Source organism: Neofelis nebulosa, chromosome 7 (genome assembly GCF_028018385.1).
Source record: "Neofelis nebulosa isolate mNeoNeb1 chromosome 7, mNeoNeb1.pri, whole genome shotgun sequence".
In the NCBI taxonomy this organism is placed as follows: Eukaryota; Metazoa; Chordata; class Mammalia; order Carnivora; family Felidae; genus Neofelis; species Neofelis nebulosa.
Genome location: NC_080788.1, coordinates 52587351 through 52611895, shown reverse-complemented (window position 1 = coordinate 52611895; position 24545 = coordinate 52587351). Strand labels below are relative to the sequence as shown.

At 39.0% G+C, this 24545-nt stretch overlaps 1 protein-coding gene across 5 annotated transcripts in view; it reads right to left on the bottom strand.

Annotated features, from left to right (window-relative positions):
* The window catches only part of MYO5A (myosin VA), a 195395-nt gene that overhangs the window by 44643 nt on the left and 126207 nt on the right, over window positions 1-24545 (bottom strand). For 4 of the 5 annotated variants that reach the window (XM_058737700.1, XM_058737702.1, XM_058737703.1 and 1 more), the window contains exons 17-25: window positions 22891-22977; window positions 22695-22803; window positions 20179-20390; window positions 18906-19062; window positions 15165-15404; window positions 13705-13953; window positions 10619-10712; window positions 8157-8305; window positions 3390-3503 (exon numbers count right to left, since the gene is read on the bottom strand). In XM_058737700.1, coding sequence (XP_058593683.1) covers window positions 3390-3503; window positions 8157-8305; window positions 10619-10712; window positions 13705-13953; window positions 15165-15404; window positions 18906-19062; window positions 20179-20390; window positions 22695-22803; window positions 22891-22977 — 1411 coding nt within the window. The remainder of the gene's footprint in view (window positions 1-3389; window positions 3504-8156; window positions 8306-10618; window positions 10713-13704; window positions 13954-15164; window positions 15405-18905; window positions 19063-20178; window positions 20391-22694; window positions 22804-22890; window positions 22978-24545) is intronic. The other variant, XM_058737701.1, reaches the window with a different exon arrangement.

Genomic DNA, 24545 nt, shown 5'->3' with positions numbered 1-24545 from the left:
CTCTGTACTGACGGCTCAGAGCGTGGAGCCTGTTTCAGATTCTGTGTCTTCCTCTCTCTCTGCCCCTCCCCTACTCATGTGTGCTCTCTCTCTTTTTCTCTCTCCAAAATAAACATTAAAAAAATAAATAAGAAAGTAAAAGGGATCTTCTTATTAAAATGGGATGGGGTAATTCTTCAGATATTAGCAAATACTACATAAAGGATTAGTTGATTGCTAGATAAAAGCAAAATTCTATAGATAGGAATATTAAAATAGGAAATGAAAGAACACAAAACTGATTGAGGCATAATGACTGGTAATTACTTAGGAGTGCTCCGCATGGTGTCCATTCTTAGCCCTAATGACATATCTAGTCAAAGAGATACCATTTGTCTTCTCTACACCACATGAGCAAAAAGGAAGAATGGGCCATCTGGCTCAGAGGTTTCTGGGGTTTTGCTTTGCTTTCCTTCCTCAGAAAGGACTTTGTCATCCAGGGCTTTTCTGAGAGAGTGAAGCTTTGAAACTGACCTAAAAAATAACAGTCTCTCATCTGAGGAAAATGAGGAAGACAAGAGAACTTATTCATAAAATTACCACCGTAGGTCTGCAGTCATTCTGGAATTATTGCTAACAACAGCTGAGAAAGTTATGGTGACCTTTTCCCTGGGTTTGACATGTGTGAGGAAGCTCAAGGGCAGAAGCAGAACTGGGGTTATTTGTCAATGGCTACCAAGAAAGGAGAAGCCAAGTTTCCAAAAGAATGCAACACCTGACAATGAAGATGCACATGTGGGAGGGCTGCACAGAAGTGGAGCTGAGGTGGGCTCTCCAGAGGGAAACAGCAGTGGAGGTGACAGCCTGACTCGTGAACAACAAATCACAGGTTTGGCAAAGATAGAAAGACATTAATTCTTTTTTTTTTTTTTAATTAAAAAAATTTTTTTTTAATGTTTACTTATTTTTGACAGAGAGAGAGAGAGACAGAGCATGAGTGGGGGAGGAGCAGAGAGAGAGGGAGACACAGAATCTGAAACAGGCTCCAGGCTCTGAGCTGTCAGCACAGAGTCCGACGCGGGGCTCAAACTCACGGACAGTGAGATCATGACCTCAGCTGAAGTCAGACGCTCAACCAACTGAGCCACCCAGGCACCCCTAGATTTCTATCCTTCTGATCCTGACCATACCTCATCAAAATTGTAGGATATTCACTGGAAGCCTGTTTATAAGAACAAAAACATGGATTTATCGAACACTCACTAGGTACCAAACACCATTGCAAGTGCTTTCTAAGAATTACCTCAATTATCAACTTACTATAAAGTAACATAATAATAATAGCATATCAATTCACAGATGAGGAAACTGAGGCACAGAGAGACTGAGGCTAAAGTTATGGACTCAGTTCCAGGAAGGAGAGTTATTGTAGTCGGTCCAATGTTCAAGATAGCCTTCCTAACCAGAGCTGGCTACATTTCAAATGCACGTACTTAGTCACAAGGAACAAGATGACTAGCTCAGTGAAAAGTCGTTCCTATTAGTGAGAGAAGATTTCCAGGTGCACGACCTACTGCTAATGGTCAGTGCATGTGAAGGACAATATACAATGCTCCAGATCTGTCTGTGATTTCTGGAGCACAATTCATACTTCATTATTCAAAAGAGATGAGCAAAGTACTAAATTCCACTCTAAAATAACTGTTTTTTAAATTTATTTTTACTTTTTGAGAGAGACAGAGAGAGAAAGAGAGAGAGACAGAGAGAGAGAGAGAGCACATGCACTCAAGTAGGGAAAGAGAAGAAGGAGAGGGTGGGTTCTGTGCTCAGCTCACTATCATGAGGTCATGACATGAGCAGTAATCAAGAATCAGATGCTTAACTGACTGAGACATCCAGATGCCCATAAAATAACTCTTATTTGGGAAAAGATTCAGCAGAATATAGGTGAGAATTAGAAACAAAAAGGTTACCCCTCCACTCAAATCTGGAAGAATTTGGACAAAACTTGAAAAGAGTAGAAAAATTAGGTAAAGCGCAGAAGAGTTTTTGAGATTAAAAACATAATGTCCTCAAGAAAAACTATCAATAAGATGCCTCTTGGCCCTGAGTTTAATACAAAATAATCTGCAGCAAAAACACCCTTTTCTGTCATGGCTTTCCCCTCCCTTGCAGGAGCTGCTCAAGTGGTATTGCACTGAAGCCAACAGTTTGTAAACATACTTCCCTCATACTGCTGGGAATGAGTACTCCCATTAAGACCAACTGCATGCAATCCTAAAACCTTCATATCCACTAGAGGCTCAGAGGCTGTAATTTTGAAATCTTTGTGGCAGTCTCCAAAGGTGAGAGGGATGCCTTGTTACATGGCAACGAATAACTGGAACCACCTCTATTCTGCTACACAGTGGCCAGACTGCTGTTATCAATGGTCCCCAGACTAATGTTAGCTATAGACAGAAATGGCACTGGGGAACTGCAGTGTAAAGTCCCCGGATGGGAGGAAGTAAAGAATGGAGCTCCTAACAGACCAGCCTCAGTTTGAATGCCAGATCTGCCACTTATAAGCTGTGACCTTTGATCAGTTAACTTAGGCTTCTTGTATGTATGATTCCAACTATATGACATATTTCCTTAAAATGAACACAATTAGATGGCAGAAAATTTCATTCCTGAGTAAAACCAAGACAAAAAGGGAAAGAATCATTCAATTTTCTTTGGCTGTTCTGCCAGAAGCAGTCTATTTCTGACTTGGCCATTTTCTCAGAATGTGACATAAAAATAGAAGAGCTGTGCCTGAATTATCCATTAGCGAAACTAATATCACATCTGAAAAGAAGATCTGAGAATTAGTTTGGCAAAAATCTAACTTAAAGTCACCATACTCTTGGAGTTATGGTAATGTGCCATTTTGGTTTCATACCCCATAACACAAAACAGTAAGGCAGATTTATAAGCTATTTTTCTTGCATTTTTGTGGAAAAAAATTATTTTGGTAAAAACTGTCATCAAACAGAGGTAGCAGATTTGCTAAACTCTTGGACATTGGTTATTTATAATATTCAAGGACAAAACAATTGACCTCAGTCTGAAATAAATTCATGACAGGCTATGTTTTTTTGTAATAGGGTATGTTAAGATGTAGAAGGGAACTGTAAAAGAAAAAAATCTGGTCATCAAAATTACATGAAAAGTTAAGATGTCTATTGACAAAAAAATATATGTAGTAAGTAAGCAAGTACATATAGGAAAATATAAGTAATAATTTATAAGCTAATTAAGTACCCATTAGTCACTTATGAGTATAGTTTGAAACGATTGTTACATTTAAGGGCAAATGGGGTCTGCCCCACAATGGAAATGTTCTCTGTTAATGATAGCATGGTCACATCCTGGTGTCTAAAATGTACCTCTGTCCTCAATGGCATATCTTCAGTTTCTGCAATTTCAGAGCTAAAGGTGTACTCAGACTCATTGCTGCTATGAGTGGAGTCTGTTCTCTTGTGTCCAGGCTTAGGCACATTCTGCAAGGCAAATAAACCAAGAATAATTAACACAACATAATTAAAAAGTTAAGTCATACTTAAGACAGCATCCACCTTAACTTGGTTCTAATCCCCACTCACTGACTTGCTGTTCTCATGCCCAAATACGATGTTCCATGTTGTCCTTACCAAACCTTTACAAAAGGGTCACTTTCTGGACTCTTCAAAGAAAGAAAAAGATGCACCATCAGGGCATGACAAGAACACAAAACCAAATACTCAAATGAAAATCATCTGTGATTATTAGCAGAGTCCCCTTTGGGTTTTTAAAGTTGTGAGTAGCCAGTCACACTGGGTGAAGTGTAGGTATAACACCTCAGTACCCAAACACTGACTTCAGTGTTGCAATTACATAAACCTTGGTAAAAAGCTCATGAAATATGTTTAATGAAAGCATAATCATTTTCCTGCACTGTATTTGAGCATAAGTGGAAAAAAAGAGAGGGGTTCTACATAGGTGACTATAAATTCTGTCATTTTTGTGCATGGAGTTGATTTTCTGGAGTCAGCAGTGGGAAGTGTGAGCAGTACAGGAGAGGTAAGAAAGCTGTTCCAAGAATCCTCTGAAGTCCTGAAGTTACTGATTCAGGGAGTCCAAGTGACATTTCTATGACATGTGGTACCTATGAGATTAGCATTCAGAAAGCTGATGGAAAACAAAAGTTAAGCAATTACAGTCTGTTCCTTCGTGTAGGAGAAAGGGTTAGAGAATGACTTCAAGAAAGAAGGAATAAAAAGGCTGGGTTTTGTGCCCCTCACTCCTGGGGTGTCCACCCCCCCTCCCCCAACCTCAGAAGAGGTGAAAATGTCCAGAAAAACCTCTGGAAACTTTTCATCTGTCCAATTTCCTTTACTCCTTCCCCCAGCTGCAGGAAGAGCCAGAAGCCACAAAGAGCTTCTTTGCCTCTCTCTCTCTCCCATAACCAAGCTTATAGAGAACAGACCCAACTGCATGACTAAAGGAAAGCCAGCATCCAGGGGCAGATGAAAGTCTCCAGGCCACCGCAACCGGTACTCTGGTGCATAAGGAAGATCCAAGAACACCAGAACTTCTGAAACTAGCTAGCAGCTAGGGTCCACCCTAAAGGGGACAATCACTCCACATAAAGTCAAAGGCACTCAGATTTACTTTCTGTTTACATACACCGGCAACCTTAAAGTTCCTAGCCCCAGCCAACAGGTGTATGGGACGCTGTTTATTAATTGGTTGTGTCATTAAGAAAAACAGGTCCAGGGGCGCCTGGGTGGCTCAGTCGGTTGAGCGTCCGACTTCGGCTCAGGTCATGATCTCATGGTCCGTGAGTTCGAGCCCCACGTCGGGCTCTGTGCTGACATCTCAGAGCCTGGAGCCTGCTTCAGATTCTGTGTCTCCCTCTCTCTCTGCCCCTCCCCCGCTCATACTCTCTCTGTCAAAAATAAATAAACATTTAAAAAAAAAAACCAACAAAAACCCAGGTCCATATAAATACAGAGACAAAGGGTTTTAATAAGCTTATTTAAAGATGAGTTAGACCCCTATTTTTCCTCATGTATGTATTACCAAACAACAAATAGCTTAAGGTATGAATAGAAGCAATGCTATGTCTGTGATTTAACATAACTTTTGTATACAGGACAGTGGTTAAATGCTCTGCGTCTATAGGAGAGAGCTGGGTAGGAATTCCAGGTCTGCCATTTTCTGTCCCTTACTTCTCCAGGCCTCACCTTCATTATCAGAAAAAGGTAGATAATAATATTATCTACCTAAGAGGGTTTATGTGAGGATTAAATAAGATAGCGCAAGTAAAGAGCATGGTTTTTGGCACGTAACAAGGATTCAATTAATGTTAACTGATGTTGCCATAATTGTTAGGACTCTGAAGTAATGCAACAACTCCCTCATGCATTGCCTTTTGTTCCCCAAGTTTTTAGTCCATATGCTATTCAATTACAAGGACAAACATACTACTTGATCATCAAGTGCTCCTTCAAGATCTGCATCTCATGCCTCCTCTTATCTGTCATTTCTCCAATAATTCCTTCTTTTCTTGGACCTGTCTTACTCCCTTCGTCAAGATTAATGACCCCACTGTTGACACACAGGACTCCCTCCTTACTTGGAATGAATTTATCTTTAAACACTTCACAAGCCTGTATTCCATTGCCTCATTATCCTTTCACTGTCTGCTTGAATTTCCTTGGCCCTGGATTTAGTATTTTCTTCCTTCTGCTCTACAACTGAATGTTCCTGGAGAAAAATCCGACAACACTTCTTGGTACCAGGGCCAACAAATCTAGTAATCACTGGTAATCAGTGCCATTAACTTTGGCCCATGTATCACAGGTTACCAGAAGCGCTGAAGCAGTCTATCAATTCCCCCTCCCTAAAGTTTCCTGCCATCCATTTGAGGAGTCTATTTACCAAAAATGCTTCCTAAGCATTATGGCAGTGAGAGCTGCATCTGCAGAACAGTGTCAATGATAGATTAGTCGAGTACCCATCTGTTAATTGCAAAGTCCCTACCTAAACATTAAAATAAGATATTGCTATTATTTATTTATTCCTAAATTATAAAGTCCATTTTTTAATTCTCTGCAATTCTTGGCAAATATTTTCTACCAAGACTGCAATCTTCACTGTGTCTGGAGCTAGGAAAGGGGACCTAATGAAGAGCTGAGTAGGAAGCAAGTAGACTCTCATCTTCCTTCCTCTGCTATTTTCCTTTTCCCTCCTTCTGACCATTTTGTTACCCAAAAGGAAGGACAATGAGTCATCGGCATACAAAAGAGAGGGTTATAAGCTGAGAAATAAGAAATTAAGCAGCTAAACTGTCCCTGGAACTTGATTACATCTTCCTTTTTCCACAGCACTTCTGGGAACAGAATGGGTAGCAGGCAGAGACTTGCTCAGCAGGAAGGAATAGCCCTGCTAAGTTGCTGGAGGATGGCCATTACTGGAGGGTCTTTTTTTAGACATTTCCAGGAATGTGCTCAGAAAGTGATGTACACGTGGCACATGCTTGTCTCATTTTATTTTCTGAGGTTCACAAGACATGCAGTATTAAAGAATCCCAGAAATTCTGAGGGAGAAAAAATTTGTTTATCTCTCTTTCAACAGAGATAAATGTGGTTCTCACATTTATTTGACCTCAATCATTTCTTTTCCCAATGCCACTTCTTAACATCTCAAGTAACTAGTGTCTTCAGAAGCACCTCATGGGACACAAAGCTTAGTGCTAACCAAAGCATAAATTAACCATAAACGCTGGCACAGTTATCTAGAAAATAGGATAAAAATACACCCAAGAATGGAATTCTGGGGAACATGATATTCAAAGACAGAGGAAAAGGACTCTAGGGAAAGCTAAAGATGGGAGAATGTAAAGGAGGAAGATTGCAGCAGGGAGAGCACGGAAGACAAGATTTAATGAGGCTCCTTTTGATTTGTTAATGATAAGGATAATGGTGACCTACTCTTATAGTTTCTCTTTGCCACGTTCAAATCAGGATAGAGTAGCAAGGTTTGAAATAACTGTCCAACTGGCATTCAAATTAGCTTTTTAACCTCTTTGAGACTAGATTTTCTCATCTTCAAGGTGATACATTTATTTCATTTTTTTTTTGTATGTTACATAATCTCCTTTATTTTCCCTTTTTAAATGTCATATTTAAAAAACATTGTCAAAGGGTACAGATAAAGGCAAAATTTGAAGCAAACATTCTCTGCCACAGATATCTGATTACCTTGTTTTTTTTTTTATTTTTTTTTTTTAATTTTTTTTTTTTTTTTCAACATTTTTTATTTATTTTTGGGACAGAGAGAGACAGAGCATGAACGGGGGAGGGGCAGAGAGAGAGGGAGACACAGAATCGGAAACAGGCTCCAGGCTCCGAGCCATCAGCCCCGAGCCTGACGCGGGGCTCGAACTCACGGACCGCGAGATCGTGACCTGGCTGAAGTCGGACGCTTAACCGACTGCGCCACCCAGGCGCCCCTGATTACCTTGTTTTTTATAAGACATATTTCAGAGCATTTCTAGCCATGGGTACCATCAGGTTACCTTCAAGGCTGGCACCTACAGGGAACAAGAGAGCTAGGGAACTCTTTGTTTCCTGACAGCAAGATAAGTAGAAGTAAGAGGCTGTGTGAAACTATTAAAAGTATAAAAGATACATTGGTAGATGCAGAAGAGTTCTTGAAATAGATGAAATAATTTGTTACAAATAGAGGCTGAACTTTCCTTTTGCAGGAATATATCTTTGAAACTGTAACAAAAACTAGTGAAGGAAATACTCAATTATATAAATATTTGCTTTATATGCAAATTTTACATGAAGTCATCCAATACATAAAATGAAGTCCAGCTATATGACTTTATACTAACCTACAGTCCAGTCTTTAAAATGTTTGACTTTGCAAAGTATTTATGAATAAAGTTATATGATTTGTGGGATCTTCTCTACAACAACTCAATCCACTGGATAGGGTGGGAAGGAGGGATAGAGTCGGGGTAGAAGTGTGTCGGCCATTTTGGAATTGGGTAATAAGTACATGAAGTACACGGGGATTCATTCCACTATTCTATCTGCCTTATAAGTTGCCATAAAAAATCAAGTGTTTTCATTAAAAAAAAAATCAAGTGTTTTACTCACTACCATCAGAGTCATCTCTTCCTTGAGGTCATCATATCGTTCTTCTAAGCGACTGAACTCATTCAGAAGGTTCTGATATCTCAGCCTTTCATCATTAAGATCGAGTTCCAGTTGTTTCGTTTCTTCTACTAACTTCTTCTCCATAGTCTCTGAAAGAAAGAAGACAGAAAAGCATAAAAAAGATGGCTCTACAAAAGTCAAGAGTACAAACATTTACACTGACTCCCAGCTTCTCTGCAAAGAATTTTTTTTTTACCACCATGATCTATGAAGAGTATCTTATTGAATGTAGGGAAAGAGAAAATACCGTGACAAAAAAATGAAATTGTTTGTTAATAACAACAATCATCTACTGAGTTCTTCCATATACTATGGATTCAATGCCACTAGTTCATTCACTGGTTATGGCACATCCTTGATAAACTTCTACTAGTCATTGTCTAGTAACTAAAGTACTGTATTTTTTTATTCCAATATTCTGTTTCAGGCTATCACAAAATTCTTTTGTCCAAATTAGTGTACTCTGTCAAAAAGTCAGAGATAGTTCTCAGATCTCTGAGGGAGTGGCAAACTCTCAAGGAACACAGCTATCCTTTGCTACAGTCAACTCTCTGCTCACCTCAGTCCCCAGGCTGAGATCTTACGTTTTCCAGCATGCTGAACCGCCCCCAGTCCTATTACTCTCCCAATTCTAACCAGATAAGATCCCCATGTCTGGTCATGTGTGTTGTTACTTCTCCTGTGTGCTGTGGGGGGCACCCTGAACTTTCCGTTTACCACCCCATTCTGCTCGCTCTGTTGCCAGCAGCTTGCATTTGCCTGGGATGTCATCTGGAGACTGGAGACGAGCCCCTGACTATAAATAAAGCAAAGTAAAAAAGCCACAGATCTCAGCTGTATGTTTTAACTCAGTGAGTCAACCAGTCACATTTATAAATGTATTAAACTTCCTAATATTTATATGGCCCACTTTATCCTCATGCTTTGTGACTAGACCTTAATCTGCCCTGCTTGCTTCGATAGCTTCACCATTTCTTTCCCCATCAGCTCTATCATAAGGGCAAGGGCCGCAAGTGCCTTGTTTCCACTGCTTCCCTGGTGCCCACTACAGTGCTTCCCTAAGGCAGGGCTCTACTAATGTGTAAATGAATGAGTGAAAGAATCTCTTCTCCCTATGACATTCTATAAATTGTCTTGTTCTTACCAGTTTGCAGAAGCTGCCTGAGGCTACCAAGAAATTTTCCCTAGGCAAATCCAATGTTATTTCTTTGTTCTTCTCATCCAATTTCAAGTAACATTTTACAATTTCCCAGAAGTATTCTCATCATTCTGGATCTTTCCATTACATTCTGCATCCTAGCAGCCTTCTTTCCATGTCTTCAGTGACTGTTTCAATCTCCCCTATCAATTTTCCTTTCTGGTTTCTTTTCTTCACCTTATCCTTTACCTGTGGACATCCTATAAGGCTTAATTTCAGATTTCTTCTCTTTTCTTTACATTAGTCCCTTTAGTAGGGAGGAGGTGGTAGGGGAAAAGGCACAGAGGGCTCTCTTACCATCATAGTTTTAATGGTACCTTAAGGCCTATTTCTTTCTGTCTCTAATCTTTAATCTCAATTTGTTTTTAGGACATCTCTATATAGAGGCCCCAGCTGACATCCAAAATTTAACATTCTAACAACTGACCTCATTAATTTTACTCATAAACAAGTATTTTCCCCCTTATTTTACTCATTAGTAATAACACATCATTATTGTTGAAATATCTCATGTCAAAACTTTAGAAAATTTTTATCCCTTTTTTGAACACCACATCAAAAAGGATCATGTTCTGGTGATTCTTTCATATACTGTATCTTTGCTCCAATCCATTTATTTCTCCCTGTCTCCACCACCAATTACTATAGCTTAGATCTACATCTTCTTAGCCCATGTTTACCTACATGTGGACTACTTGTAAATTATCATAATTCTTATCTATCTTACAAATGGAAAATGGAGTAAATGTCCACATCTAGTTTTCTATTCAAAAAATTAGAGTTGCTTTTTTTTTTTCTTTTTTAGTGGAAAAAAGGTAATTTATCTTGGGAGAATAATATCTATTGGTTTAGCAAAAAATAAGTAAATAGACATGCATACGTATTAGCTCACGATTTCTTCCTAATTCAATAGAATCCTATGAGTCATAAGTAACATCATAAATGCAGAACAATTCATTTTTTTTAATTACAGATGATAGTGACTGTACATGAATTCACATTCGTACATAGAAAGATGAGATTTACGAGTTCACCAACTAAATCAAACAAAATACTTACTGTGCTTGCCTCTTGGAACTTCCTGAGTTGAGTGATGACAATCTCAACTTTTTAAAACATTTAAGCTCTAAGCAAAGTTGTAACTTAGAAAACGTTGGTCTGAGGTTGGTTGAAGTACTGTAGGTTATGGCCACGCGAGCCTTACCTGTCATCTCCTTAGCCTGCTCCACGATAAGATGATTGAGGGCTTCTTTTTCCTGCTTCAGCAAAGTATTTTCTTCCTTCAGATTTGATACCAGCTATAAAATAAAACAATAAACTCAGGTGGCTGCAGTAGACAGAGGACACCCGGTACCGAATATAAAGACCACACAGCAGTCCCTCCTTACTTCCACATCTCTGTGCCCCATTTCTGTGCCTAGTTCTATCTAGTCTTCTTTCAAACTTGGCTCAAGAATTACTCCAGACAGCCTTCCTGGAAACTCCCTCCAATTGGGTGTCTCTCCTACAGGACCCTGTATGTCCCTTGTTACAGCCCTTATAAATGATTTACTTTTCCTTCCCCAATAGACTAGAAATTCCTGGAGGATGGAGATAACTGCTGTTATTTTACTTTGTACCTTGAGCATTTAGCAACTGCCTGACACCTAGTAAGTATTTGCTCTTGAAGGAATGATAATGCCTTCTCACCTCAACAGCCTAACACAAAACTTATGTGTACTCGTGATTCAGGTATTAAGAGAGATTAAGAAGGTTCAGAAAGATATGAAGGGCATTTTGGTTCTGGAATTCACTGAATTCCTTCTGAAGCTCCCTGCTGTCTGTCTTGAGAAAGAGAATTTCCCTTTCATCTCCTTTTAAGAGTTTTACAAGGTTGCAAACTGGTCCTTTTATTCCATGTTTAAGCATTGGCCTTACAACAGTGTGAAAGTATTTAATGCCATAAAACTGCACACTTAAAAATGGTTAAAGTGGTAAATTTTATGTTACGTATATGTATATTTTGAAACACACACACACACACACACACACACACACACACACACACACATAATAAAACACATTGACCTTTCACTTTCTAGTTCCCAGTTGGATAAGGATTCCCAGGAAGCAAAAATCAAAGCCAAAGGTTAACTGTGCAAAGTCTATAATTTACTCAGTTCATCGTTGAAATAAATATGTGTTTGTGATGAGTGAAATTTGAATTTCTTTCTCTAAGCATAAATTTAAGGAACTCTTAAAGTGATAGCTTCATTCATTCATTCATTCTTAAAGTAAGCTCTATGTCCAATGTGGGGCTCAAACCCATGACCCTGAAATCAAGAGTCACATGTTAAAGCAATAGCTTTAATAATAAAGAGAAAACTATCAGGAGTTCAGAGACAGAGAAAGAGGGCTCTGTGACTGATAATCCCTAAAGACCAGGGAGGTTAGACAGGAATACTGTGCCGGAGCAGAAGTCAGTCCAGAAGGTATTCCTTCTGATGGCTCAATCTCTTCCCTCCATACTGATATGGCCTTAATAGCTGCTCTCAGTAGAAAGGCCAGAGTTCCCTATGTGCTTGTGAAAGAAGTTGCTCTGTCAGCGGTGTGCAACCAGTAAACTATGCTGCTTCTTTGAAATACACGTGCCTAGCCCACACCCCTAGAGCTTGGCCAGGCATCTTTCTAAAAACTCTCCAGGACATTCTGATACACACTCCTGGGTACAAACCACAGGTCTAGTGTACCTTCTAAGCTCCTTGATCAGCCTGGCTGGGAATGTAGCTTTTCTGACCACAAAGCTGGCTATCACAGTGGAATTTTTTCATTCTTCTCGATCGCTACACTCTACTCAAAACAATTAATGGTAGTGCCTACTGGGACACGTGGGTGGCCCAGTCGGTTAAGCATTGGACTTCGGCTCAGGTCATGATCTCACAGCTTGTGAGTTCAAGCCCTGTGTCAGGCTCTGTGCTGACACCTCAGAGCCTGGAGCCTGCTTCGGATTGTGTGTATCTCTCTGCCCCTTCCTTGCTCACGTTCTGTCTGTCTCTCTCTCAAAAAAAATTAAATAAATAAAATAAACATTAAAAAAATTTTTTTAAGAATTTATGTTAGTGCCTATAGCTCTCTCTGGGGAAAGCAGAAGATAATGAAATAAAAAGAAAGGAAAAATCTCAATCTGTTCATGTGTGCTATTCTTTCAGACTAGAAAGGTATGAACTTAACTTTGAAGAGGAAAAGAGAATACTCCTACCAAGCCTAAATACCCTATGGACTCAGAGGAATCTGAAAAGCTTCTGTGGGCTCAGGAAATGAAAAGGAGCTCTTAAGCTTCAAGAATATCCCTTTCAATGCATATCTGAATTCTGATAGAGTAAGTTTATCATGTCAAAATAACGTGTTTTAAAGGCGTTGTTTCTGTAGACAGAACTCAGATCTGCTAGAGACAGAGGAGGAAGTATTTTATTAAGACCCTGAACACCATGGAAAGATTGTACACTATCCTATCTGAATTGCATTGTAGCTCTTTCCAAGGTTTTTACTGCATAGGCTGTATTAATATTCAGAAGTCAATACAGAAAAAGCATAGGAAACTGGGAGTTTTGCCAGTAGTTACAGCCAACAGTCAAATCTGTTTTCACTTAAAAATGGTAATACTAGTGGAACTTATGAAAATCTATCACTTTTTTCAAGTAAGCTTTATGTTGAGGTACTTTTGTTTAAACAATACATTGTATCGCTGTTTGAGAACCTTAATGTTTTTTGTATTTAATAAAATTCTGATAGAAGTTAATATAAATGTGTGTAATGTAGAAGCACCAATAAGCAGGCATTCTTGTTATTGTTCTATCTGCACAGCAGCTCCTGGCTATCCTCAGGGTGCAGACATTTGGATTTCTCTCTCTCGGACTTCTAACACAGCCTTGATGTGGGTTTCCATAAAGATCTCTACTATCAGCTACTGACATTTCACGGTTTGATTGGTTTCTTAATCATGTTAACTCTTTTGAAGAAAAAGGAGTCTACACTTCATCCAGACCTATGTATTTAAAGTAAGAGTGAGAGTAGGTACGTGGCCTTTAATTCTCTTCTTTGCCTCTGATCTTACTAGAGTCAAAAGATTCTACTAAAAGACGCATCATGTGGGAGAAATGCTTGGAAAATACTAATAAGGAAGAGGAAGCAAACTGACATTTGTATTTCACCTTCAGTTGAAACCAACACTGAGCCACATGGGCCAGGTCATGATGACAGCACATTTCCTTGGTGAAAGGAGTAGATGGGGATATGATAACTAGATCCTACCTGCTCAGTTTCCTGTTTGTACCTATCTGCACGCTCCTCAATAGATTTTTTCTCCGACTGAGTTTGTTCCAGGTCTTTCCGGAGCTTGGCAATTTCTTCCTGCAGACTGAGAACCCGTCCAGTAGCAATCTTAGCTTCCTCCTCACTTAGTTGAAGACGCTCCAAGTCACTTCGTAGTTTCTCAGTCTCAGAGGTGTATATTCCTTCCAGATTGGTCAGTTTCTCCATGAGGCATTTGTAGTCTTTGTTCTTTTAAACATATACATAAGTAACAATAAGTAAACATATGTATCATCAAATGTATTTTGAGATAACCTTATTTATTGATCATATTCATGCTGTATCATCACAGCAACAATAGAGTATCTAACCGCAACCTTTACAATTAAGGCCTATTCTTAGGGATACAAAAAGATTAGGCACAGTGAATTCTGTAGCATGGATGTGATTTTCTCACAGTCACAAGGTAAGTACCACAGTAAATTCTTAATTTCTTATTCTTAAGCCAGAAATAGAAACATCTATACTTGCTTTGGAAAACAAATCCATGTTCTATAAAAGCCATATGCTCCCAAGTGATTCTTAAAAATGATAAAATGGTCACAAAATTGCAAGTTACTTACAAATCGTTTTATTACCTTAAAACTCCTCCCACTCAGAAAACCTTCCTGATGGATCCTGCTTTATTCTGTTTTTTGGGTTTGTGTGTGTGTGTGTGTGTGTGTGTGTGTGTGTGTGTGTGTTTTGCTGTCCTCAGTATTTATATATTACCAATTACCATTGTATCATTTGCATGTGCTAAAATATTACTTAGTAACTATCTCTAGGAAATCAAATTTTATCTCTGCAAATAGACTGTAAGCTCCCCCAAAGCACAGACGTCTTCCTGCTTCTTTTGCCATCTCAATGCTAAACGACTCATCTGTAAAAGGAACATTATACTTTATGCAAATGAATGATAATGACAAAAGAGATTTAGAAAGTATAAAGTATAATATGACTCTTGGGCATTAAGGTCTGGCTGTAAATTTCCTCCCTTAGTCCTTGCAATCATAATCTTACCTATAAGCTTGTTACTATTTCCGTACTCCTTACTGTCATTATTATTTTACCTTTTTGCTGCGACTGAAAAGTAAAATAAGGGGAGATACTGCTGAAAATAATCCCAGTGGAGTTCTTCAAGCATGCCCCACTCTCAGGGCTCCTGTTTAAAACACACCTGGTTGGGTACCTGGGTGGCCTAATCAGTTGAGCATCCAACTTCAGCTCGGGTCATGATCTCATGGTTCGTGAGTTCAAGCCCTGCAGTGGGATCTGCGCTGACAGTTCAGAGCCTGGATCCTGCTTTGGATTCTGTGTCTCCCTCTCTCTCTGCCCCTCCCCGCTCAGGGTCTGTCTTTCTCACTCAGAAAAAAAATAAACATTAAGAAAAATAATTTTTTTTAAATAATAAAACACACCTGCTCATCAACTTTGCGCTGTAGCTGCATTATCTTGTTTTCCATGCCGATGTGGAGCTTCTTATAGCGCTCCACAGAGCGGGCCTCGATCTTGAGCTTCTTTAGCTCACGCTTGGCCATCATCCGCCGGAAGCAGCACTGAAGATAGATGATGGCATGCATACTCCTCCTGTAGTAGATACGAGCCAGCCAGCCCCGGACCCACTTCTGAATGATAACTGCTTTGTGCTCACGGAGCATCTGCACAGAAGAGGTAAGTACAGGTAATGTCAGACCCTGGACTGGACTCAAGGTTCAACATTATATGGAATCCATAAACTATCTAAAGGGAAAGATACAAAATTTGAACCAACAATGTGCTATATGGATTGTACATGGCACAAATATACGGAGGCACAAAATTATTTTAAAAGGAGATTTAAAAAGTAGACTCAGGGGTGCCAGGTGCTAAAGTGTCAGACTTTTTCAGCTCAGGTAATCATCTCACAGTTGGTGGGATCAAGGCCTGCATTGGGCTTCACACTGACAGTGCAGAGGCTGCTTGGGATTCTTTCTTTCCCTCTCTCTTTGCCCCTTCCTTGCTCGCATGCACGTGTACTCTCCCGCTCTCTCTTTCCCTCAAAATAAATAAAATGAAAGGTGATTTGAGAATCATATAAAAGTCTGTGTTATGTTCATATGTTATATGTATACATATGATGATAATGATGATAAGAAGAGGATACACATAGATGCTGTGTATGTGTATACTAAAAAGAAAACAATTCTAAAAACAAAGAAAAAACCATATTAGGTTTCTTATTGGTATATGACTTCTGTTAGCAATAGGTGATCCCTATAAAAAGAATAGAACCCTGTAGTATTAAAATAAAACACTGACCCCCCCACCCCCCACCCTTACTGCTGATACCATATGACCATTCATTAGGTCGATGCTTGAAAACATGAGGCATGACCTGCAAGCTGACTATAGAAGCCAACGCTAGGGGCACTGCAAAGTTTGTTACTGATTTATTGACTTTATCCTCCAGAAACAAAAAAATAACACTCTTGTTTGCCATATTTGAGGAATACCATTTTAATGAGGATCTCCCATTGCTATTTCAAATGTAGCTGGAATCCATTTAGGAAATGCAAAGGTAGTAGGGAGAAGCTTCAAAAGAAAAGTAAAAGTTGAAGTGAAGTAAACTAATCTTAATTTTGATTTTATACCATCTTGTCTAAAAAAAATTATATTACCCTAAATTTACAAACAACTTATAACAAAAAGTTGCCTTATGAAATGAATTTGTCAATAACAACCATCAAGTAGGGAGTTTATAAACAATTTCCAGAAATGATAGGGAAAAAATTCTTGAATTTTAAGAAAGGTTAAACTAGCAAAACCTTGAGGTCCTTCCAAGGACCTTGAGGTTTAATGAGATAACTCTTATGTGATATAGATGATGTTTAAATGTACACACCTAATTAAGTATTTATTAGCAATTATTACAAATGGACATAATGTATCTCTTGTGAAACTTTTTATATGTAAAAATCTCTGAAACTATTCAAAAAGAGAGAGTACCTTAATAAAATCATTAAAAGAATAGCTTCTCTTTTTAGGTTATTTAACAATGAAAAAAAGGTAACATTCTAAAGAATACATTTAAGAAATAAGTGGTTAAGTTTTAAATGACCAAATATAAAAAAATCATAGGTGTTTAGGAGGTGTTTAGGAGATCTCTGGCAATTGAAGGCCGCCCTTTCTGGCTGCTCTCCTAATGCTAAGGCAGCCTGCAGGTTCCACTCAGTACAGTCGCCGTGATTCACATTGCAGTGAACCCAGCATACTGAGCTCTCACAGAACATCAAAATCCTGAGGGAGCCCCTAATCTCATCCGGATGACTAGTGACCAACTGGGTTAGACTCAGTGATGGAAACTGAAGGCTTTCAGATTTAAAACTCAAAAGCACACAGTGGCAAAGCTATTAATGCCATTTTCCTATTCCATTTCCTTCTCTCCACGTTACTTCAGACATTGGTCTATTTCTGAAATTTAGTCAAATGGAAACAGTAAATAGAGAGCTTCCACTCTCAATCTCATGTCCATCAGTGAGTCAGAAAAATTAAATAACACCTGCTCTCCCTTTAAGATCCCCAAATCCCATGAAGGGGAAGCTTGGACTGAACACAGCTAGAGGAAGCACTAATGGGGTGCTACTGGCCTAAATGTGAGTTAGCCTCTAACTTGCAACCCCTGCCACATCTAGTCACAGTGGGAGCTGAATTGGCCAGAGCCTGCCTCTGCTAAACCAATGGCCCCACAACCCGGTTCAGATGTTCCTGAGGCAAATGGTGGGGGAGTGCGCGGCAGGGAGTAGGGTAACCAGTTTGTTGTATCAAAAAGGTCAAGATTAACAAGGCTATTCCCTCCCTGAAAGCTCATGCTTGTAGAGAAAGAGCACCAGAAGGTGTGGGTAGAGAGAGAGACCTAGAGTAGCTGTCTTCAAATTTTCTTTAAAACAGAGCTATAGAATATGCTCATTCAAGTCTCATCAACTTTCATTTTTCCTTATTCTTTAAAATTATTTCAAAATAAGAAATATAAACATATAAATAGGACCTAGGTCATGCTCACGCATTGTCTGTGACCAGAGACATGTCTCTCAAATTACCCTACTGATGCTCCTTCTAACGATGATGACCACAGAGCTCTAAGATCCAGACTGTATTTCTGTCTTATGTGGAGTATATCCTAAAAGACAGACTCAAAGCCTTGCCAAAATAAGAGATAAAAATCATATACTGTCAGACGTGATGATTAAGATTAATCTGGTGATCCATTATGTATAGTCATGTTGATTATTGCCAGCTATAAAGATTATTTGTCAAAAATGTCTCAAGTATCATATTCTAATCAATACAACTGTAACCACATTAATGTAATTTATTTTCTTTTCACCATGTTAAATTCTTCTAAGGTTGTTTCATTCTTGGAACTATCTTATGCCCATCTGTCATATATTCTACCTATTCACAGCTCATCATAATTGGCTGAAAAAAGGCCCCTAAGGACCTCAGATCCTCATCCCTGGAATCTGAAAATGTTACCTTATTTGGGAAAAGGGTCTTTGCAGAGGTGGTTAAATTAAGGATCTTGAGGTAGGGGGATTATTGTAGATTATCTGGGTGGGCCTCAAATCCATCATAATCATTCTCATAAGAGACAGACAAAAGAAGCAAAGTTAGACACACAGAGGAGAAGATGATGTGCGGATGGAGGCAGAGGCTTTAGTGACATAGTCACAAACACAAGGGACACCAGCAGCCACTTGGCAAAAGCTGGAAGAGGCAAGAGGCAGATTCTCTCCTAGAGCTTTTGGAGAGAGTACAGCCCTGCTGACATCTTGGTTTTTGGTCCATTGATACCAATTTTAGACTTTTGGCCTCAGAACTCTGAGAGAATAAATTCCTGTTTTTGTAAGACACCAAGTTGTTGGTGATTTATTATAGCAGCCATAGGAAACTAATACACTTTTTTTTCAAATTACAAAGATAAAAGGGGGAAAAGGAGGTAATTTATCCACTATCCTGTTAATAAATATATGTACTTATTTAATATTTAAAAATATATTTCAATTGTTGGTTGTCTCCCTTCAGTTTCTATGTCCACAGGAACCCCCGTGGTATTCTATACAGATGTAGAATTTGATTAATGTTCACGGAATGAATAAACAAAGTTGGAAATAATGCCTCACCTTGCGATACCTATTTCTGGCCAAGTAGCCTCGCAAATAAGACTGAAGAACAATAGTGGCCATTCGTTTTATCTTGTATCTCCTGTGGACTATGTACATGCGCCAGTATTTCTGAATGATGGTTGCTGCCTTGGTTCTGCGCAGGAACTTAGCATAGCTGGCCAAAGAAAAGAGCAGTATGTTGTCGGTAATCAGACAAACCCAGGAATAAGTTTTGTAGAGACTTAAAGCACCAGTATCTTCAGCATAATAAGTAGTACCTCCATTGTCATTGTTCTAATAATGTACATGTTAAATCACTTATATTTGTATAGCAACTTATAGCTCCCCCAAATATTTTTGCACTCATTATCTGATTTGAGCCTTCCCTAACCCAGAAAAGTAGGATGTCCCACATTACCTGATATTACAATAAAGAAAGTGAAGCTGAAAAAGGTTTGCTCTTTCTAGAACAGTGCATATTGTCCCTTTTACATAGCTAACTGGCTGTCCACAGTCATCCTATGCTTACTTACCACCAGCTTTCTTAGAAGTGCCATTGCTAATGTGTCTATTTATCCCTAATCTATCTGTTTGGGCATAAATTCTTCATCATTAATTCATTCCTACTGACAGTCCTAAATTAAAATTATCCTCATATGTAATCACACTGAAGTGTCATTCTCCTCCAGATCTCCTCAGTTAATTGCTCCTAAAAACTCCTCAATGGAATCATTATTAACAAGCACATATTCATGATTATTTTAATTTAAAGATGATTTCTTTGGGGCGCCTGGGTGGCTCAGTCGGTTGAGCGTCCGACTTCAGCTCAGGTCACGATCTCACGGTTCGTGGGTTCGAGCCCCGCATCGGGCTCTGGGCTGATGGCTCAGAGCCTGGAGCCTGCTTCCGATTCTGTGTCTCCCTCTCTCTCTGCCCCTCTCCCATTCATGCTCTGTCTCTCTCTGTCTCAAAAATAAATAAACATTAAAAAAAAAAAATAAAGATGATTTCTTCAAGCTCACATAAAAGTACAAAGTATAAAAAATACTGGGGACATGAGTAGGCAGTAATTTGTAATTTTTTGAAGATGAATCTACATCATTCATAAGGGTGAGTGAAATTTCATTCTATTTACTGTCTTGTGAGTAAACCTGTTATTCTTTGAAACTAAGAAGAGGTGAGGCATTGCCTTCTCAAATGGGAAGACCACTCAAAACTGTCCTCAGTTGGACAATGAGCTCTCCAATGCCAGGGGCCCTGAGTCAGGGTGGACAGGCGCCGAGAGACCTACCATCGGGCCTGGTAGCCCCGCACGTATCTCTGCACAATGATGGCCGCCTTCCGCATGCGCAGGTACTTCTTCCGCAGCAGCCACCCTCGGATGGTCTTCTGGATCCGGATGCAGGCAGCCCTTAGCTTGTCCGCCCTCAATTTTTCTAGATAGGCTACTTGACCAGCACGGAAAAAGATCTTTGTCTTACCAAACTGGTATTTGTCCTTGTCCTATTTTTTGGAAGAAATTGTATACTCAGAAGTAGAAATGATGACCATGTAAGTGAACTTTTAAAAGAGAAAAAATATATCTAAAAGCAGAATCAGTAAAGGGATGAAGCTAGTAGTTAAAACTTGGGCTACATCATAATTAACTAATGGAGCCAGATTTTTTATCCTATGTAAGTTGAGCAAATAGAAGGGACTGTAAGGAAAACTGCAGTTTAAGAGTTATTTTCCAGAATAATTCTACCTGGAATTATTATCAGAGGCCAAAAACTTGGTTGTAAGTTATAGGCAGCTATTATTTGCATGTTTGCATTTTAAATATCTCAAGGAAATGGAGATGCTGACACTCCCTCTGACTGACTCAGGCTGTAAGTATTACATCAGGCTGTATGTTCCATGAGAAAGCTGAAGGGACAAAAACACCAGCATGAAGAAAAAGGCAGGAAGCCGTGCACACAAAATTAGAATCGAACAACAAAAAATTTTTCATATTCATATCAAGAGTTAAGTTTTCAACAGTTATCTGTTGCTTTTATCAACAGAATCGAAAAATAAACAAACACAATCCTACACATGTATCTAAAATCCTTCTACAAATTTCAAAACTCCTTTTACAAAACCATAATCACTTATATTGCTCATTGACTTTGGATTACAAGATATGCATGCTATTTTTGGCCTATTGCATTCTGATCCACTTTATCTAGAAGGAAGCAGGTTATTAACCATGCTCATGTCAAAGGAAGAGTGGGATTTATTTATAATAATCACTACCATGATCTGCAATTCTAAGGGAAAACAAAGAAAACTACTTTTCAGGGTAAATAAGTATCTCCTATCCATCTTGCACATGAACCCACAAAATCAGAAATCTCCACATATACGTAAAACATGTAAAATTATTTCAATTTAAATCACAAAAGTTTATATAGGAAGCCCAGCTGGAGACCTAAACAGCTTAAACAGAGCTAGAAGGTGGTTCCTCTCCCCACCCCCCACCCTGCCCCGTCTCATCTCAGCTTCCCCCACCACACCCCTGCTCTCTTCTACCATATAGCCTCCTCTGTCAAACCACCCTGTAGAGCCCTGAACCAGGCCTGGCATGGTCTGGGTGATGAGGTGGAGAACTATCCCTACTTTCTGCTCTCTGTTCCCTTCTGAACCCAGGATAGAAAGAAGTTGGTCCAAACTCAAAAAACATGATTATTATACATTACAAAGATAGTGGCCTTAGCTCCTCAAAAAAAAAAAAAAAAAAAAAAAAAGGTTTTATTACCAAAGAAGAGATATTACATTTAGCTAATAGTTAATAATTAGGACTAATTACCTCAAAGTTAGGTAATCCATCCAAATTAGTGTCAAACAAGTGAAAATATTTTCTAAGAAAACCTCTCATGAATCTTAATTTCTTCATGAATTAGATCACTGGTTCTCAAAATGGAGTCCTCAGCCCAGCATCAGCATCACCTGGGAACTTGTTAGAAATGCGTATTATTGCGCTCATTCCACACCCACTGAATAAAAAATTCTGTGAGATGGGGCCCAGAAATCTGTTTTTTGACAAGCCTTCCAGATGACTCTGATGTATTCTGAAATTTGAGAACTCCCTAGCTTGGCATACAAGACTTTTCAAACACCAACCTACTTTTCCTAACCATTTCCCTACTGTGCCATACACCAATCTTATATAGCAAAATGAATACATTTTGCCATTTTCTGAGCAATTTCTATGCTTTCCTACTTCTTCACACTTGCCCCTAGTAGAATATCCTTCTACTTTTATACAATCTTACCAATTCTTCTGGGCCTGACCAAAACACACATCTTCCATGAAATTGTTCCTCCTTCCCATAGCACACGTGGGATGTGCTTTGCCTTCCTCTGATTTCTTTAGTATTTGATAGACACTAGGCATATTATACTTACCTTAAAATGAATGAATTTCCAAGACAGACTATGTTGCCTTAGGACAAGACTTAGTTTTTTTTTTAATCACACAGAACCTGGTCTTTTATCTTCCATAAGTAAGTACGAGGTAAACTTTTACTGATAATGATCAAACTCTAAAACGAATGTGTCTCAAGTCTGGGTCCAGGCCTCATTCTGTTTCCTGATAGTAGACCATCACCCTCACTAGGGCTAGCATCCTAAACACAGTGAGCCTCGACCTCTAACACAGTGTGCCCCCCGCCTTCTCACCCCCAAATAATCTGGATTAGTGGTATTTCCCAGGGCATTCAAATGTTACAATCACAAGGCCTTTGGCCAATACCTGTTCAGATAAAGTTAAGTGAAAATCTTTCTTACCGCTATCAGTTTCTCTAATACATTCTTGCATGTTTGCTTTCTGTCACTCAGCACATCCTTTTGCTTCATTAGGACACGGTAGCGACTGAAAAATTCTTGGTAAGTCCACCTATGTAAAGAAACTCACATCAGGTTATTTAAAGAGGTAAGAATGTCTCCCATAGGATTCCTTATATTTGAAAACTGCCACGCTCACCGTGAGGGGAAGCCTGCTGCACTGATGCGGATGGTTTCCAGGACACCACACGCTCTCAGTTGCTGCACCGCCCTCTTCTCATCAAACCTATGTGTAAAAGTGAGCATGAGTAATACACAAAGAAGCCTGGTTATAGCCACAAAGTACTCCCCTCAGTCCAGAGAATAAATTCTTTTGTAAAGAATTAAATGGATAAATTAGAAAAGAAAACATTCCAAAGTTGGAGCAGTGATCAACAGGGAAAACTCTGTGTGACAGCGGGGAGGAGACAATCAGCAGGAAAGATTAAGAGCTGTAAACATTATCTGTAGCTCATACCACAGACCCATAAGAATACCACTGAGCATATTTTTAAAAACCCCAAGCCCCTCTCTATTTTGCCTATACTCATTAAATGGCTTGGCCTGATGAGCTGTTTTCTTAATTCTTTAGCTCACTCTATACACCTACCTGGAATAAAGACTGGCCAGCTCTGGAGATTTCTCTAAGAGGAACAAATTAAATATGCCCCATTCAATTATTTAAAAAAATATATTGGTGTTCTAAAAGCTATTCAACTTTGTGTGTGCATTTATAGTGTCCGCATCAAGGAGAAATATTTTTATTTTGTATTGTATCTTATATATGTTATGTTTATTTTACTCATATTTACTCATGCCGTTAACTGGCGTGTAACATTAAACTGACACTAGAAGAGGAAGTAGCGAGGCCTGCTTCCTGCTGGATGATCACTCTTTGTAGACCCCCAGTTAAACCTGGAGTGCCCTATCCGAGCCTCCTGCTGTGCTGTCTTGTCAAGCGTTCTGTTGGTGGTGGGAGATGGGGTTGGCTAATAGAAAGTAACACCCCTAGGTTTGTCCAGGAGAGTGGCCCTGGCTGTGGCAGCTTTTCCTGCCTCCCATTTCCTCCAGGAAGGGCTTCTCGGCACCATTCAGAACTGCCCTGCAGTTCTGAAGGCAGTTCTAAGGCAGAATCTCAGAGGATAGGATCGGCAGGATGTAGGAAAATGAGCACTCATACATTATAGGGTGGGAGTGTGAATTATTACAACCTTTGGTAAATTGCCTAATCTATGACCCAGAAACTCTACTTCTGGAAATATATTATCCTAAGAAGATAATCAGGCAAATATATGAGAATGTTTGGCAAAATATATTTATTGTAGCATCGCTGGAATAACTTAAATGGTCATCAACAGGGAATAATTTAAATAAATGATGGTATGTTTATACAATGAGATACTATGTAGTCATTAAAATGATAACACAGATTTTTACTTTCTAACATGTAAAGTATCCATATTAAGTTAAAAACAGATACAAAACAGCACTTACAGCACAAGTTGCTTCCTTTTATTACTGTCTCTTTCTCATTCTCCCTCTTAGTCTCTGTCTCTGTCACACACACAGAGCAGAGAAGGAAGGGATGTTGGTTGGTCAAGAAGGATCTATGTGAGTTAATACCAGTTATCTCTCAGGGTATAATGAATGTTTTTTTGATTGTTTTTATCCTATTTTATATTTCTTAAAAACTGTTTTTGCAATGCACATGCATTACTTTCAAAATTAGAGAAATAAATATTTACATTTTTGGAAAAAGAAAAAAAACTTCTCCCTTATACATGGTATTTGTGTAGGATGAGACATTTGGTAATA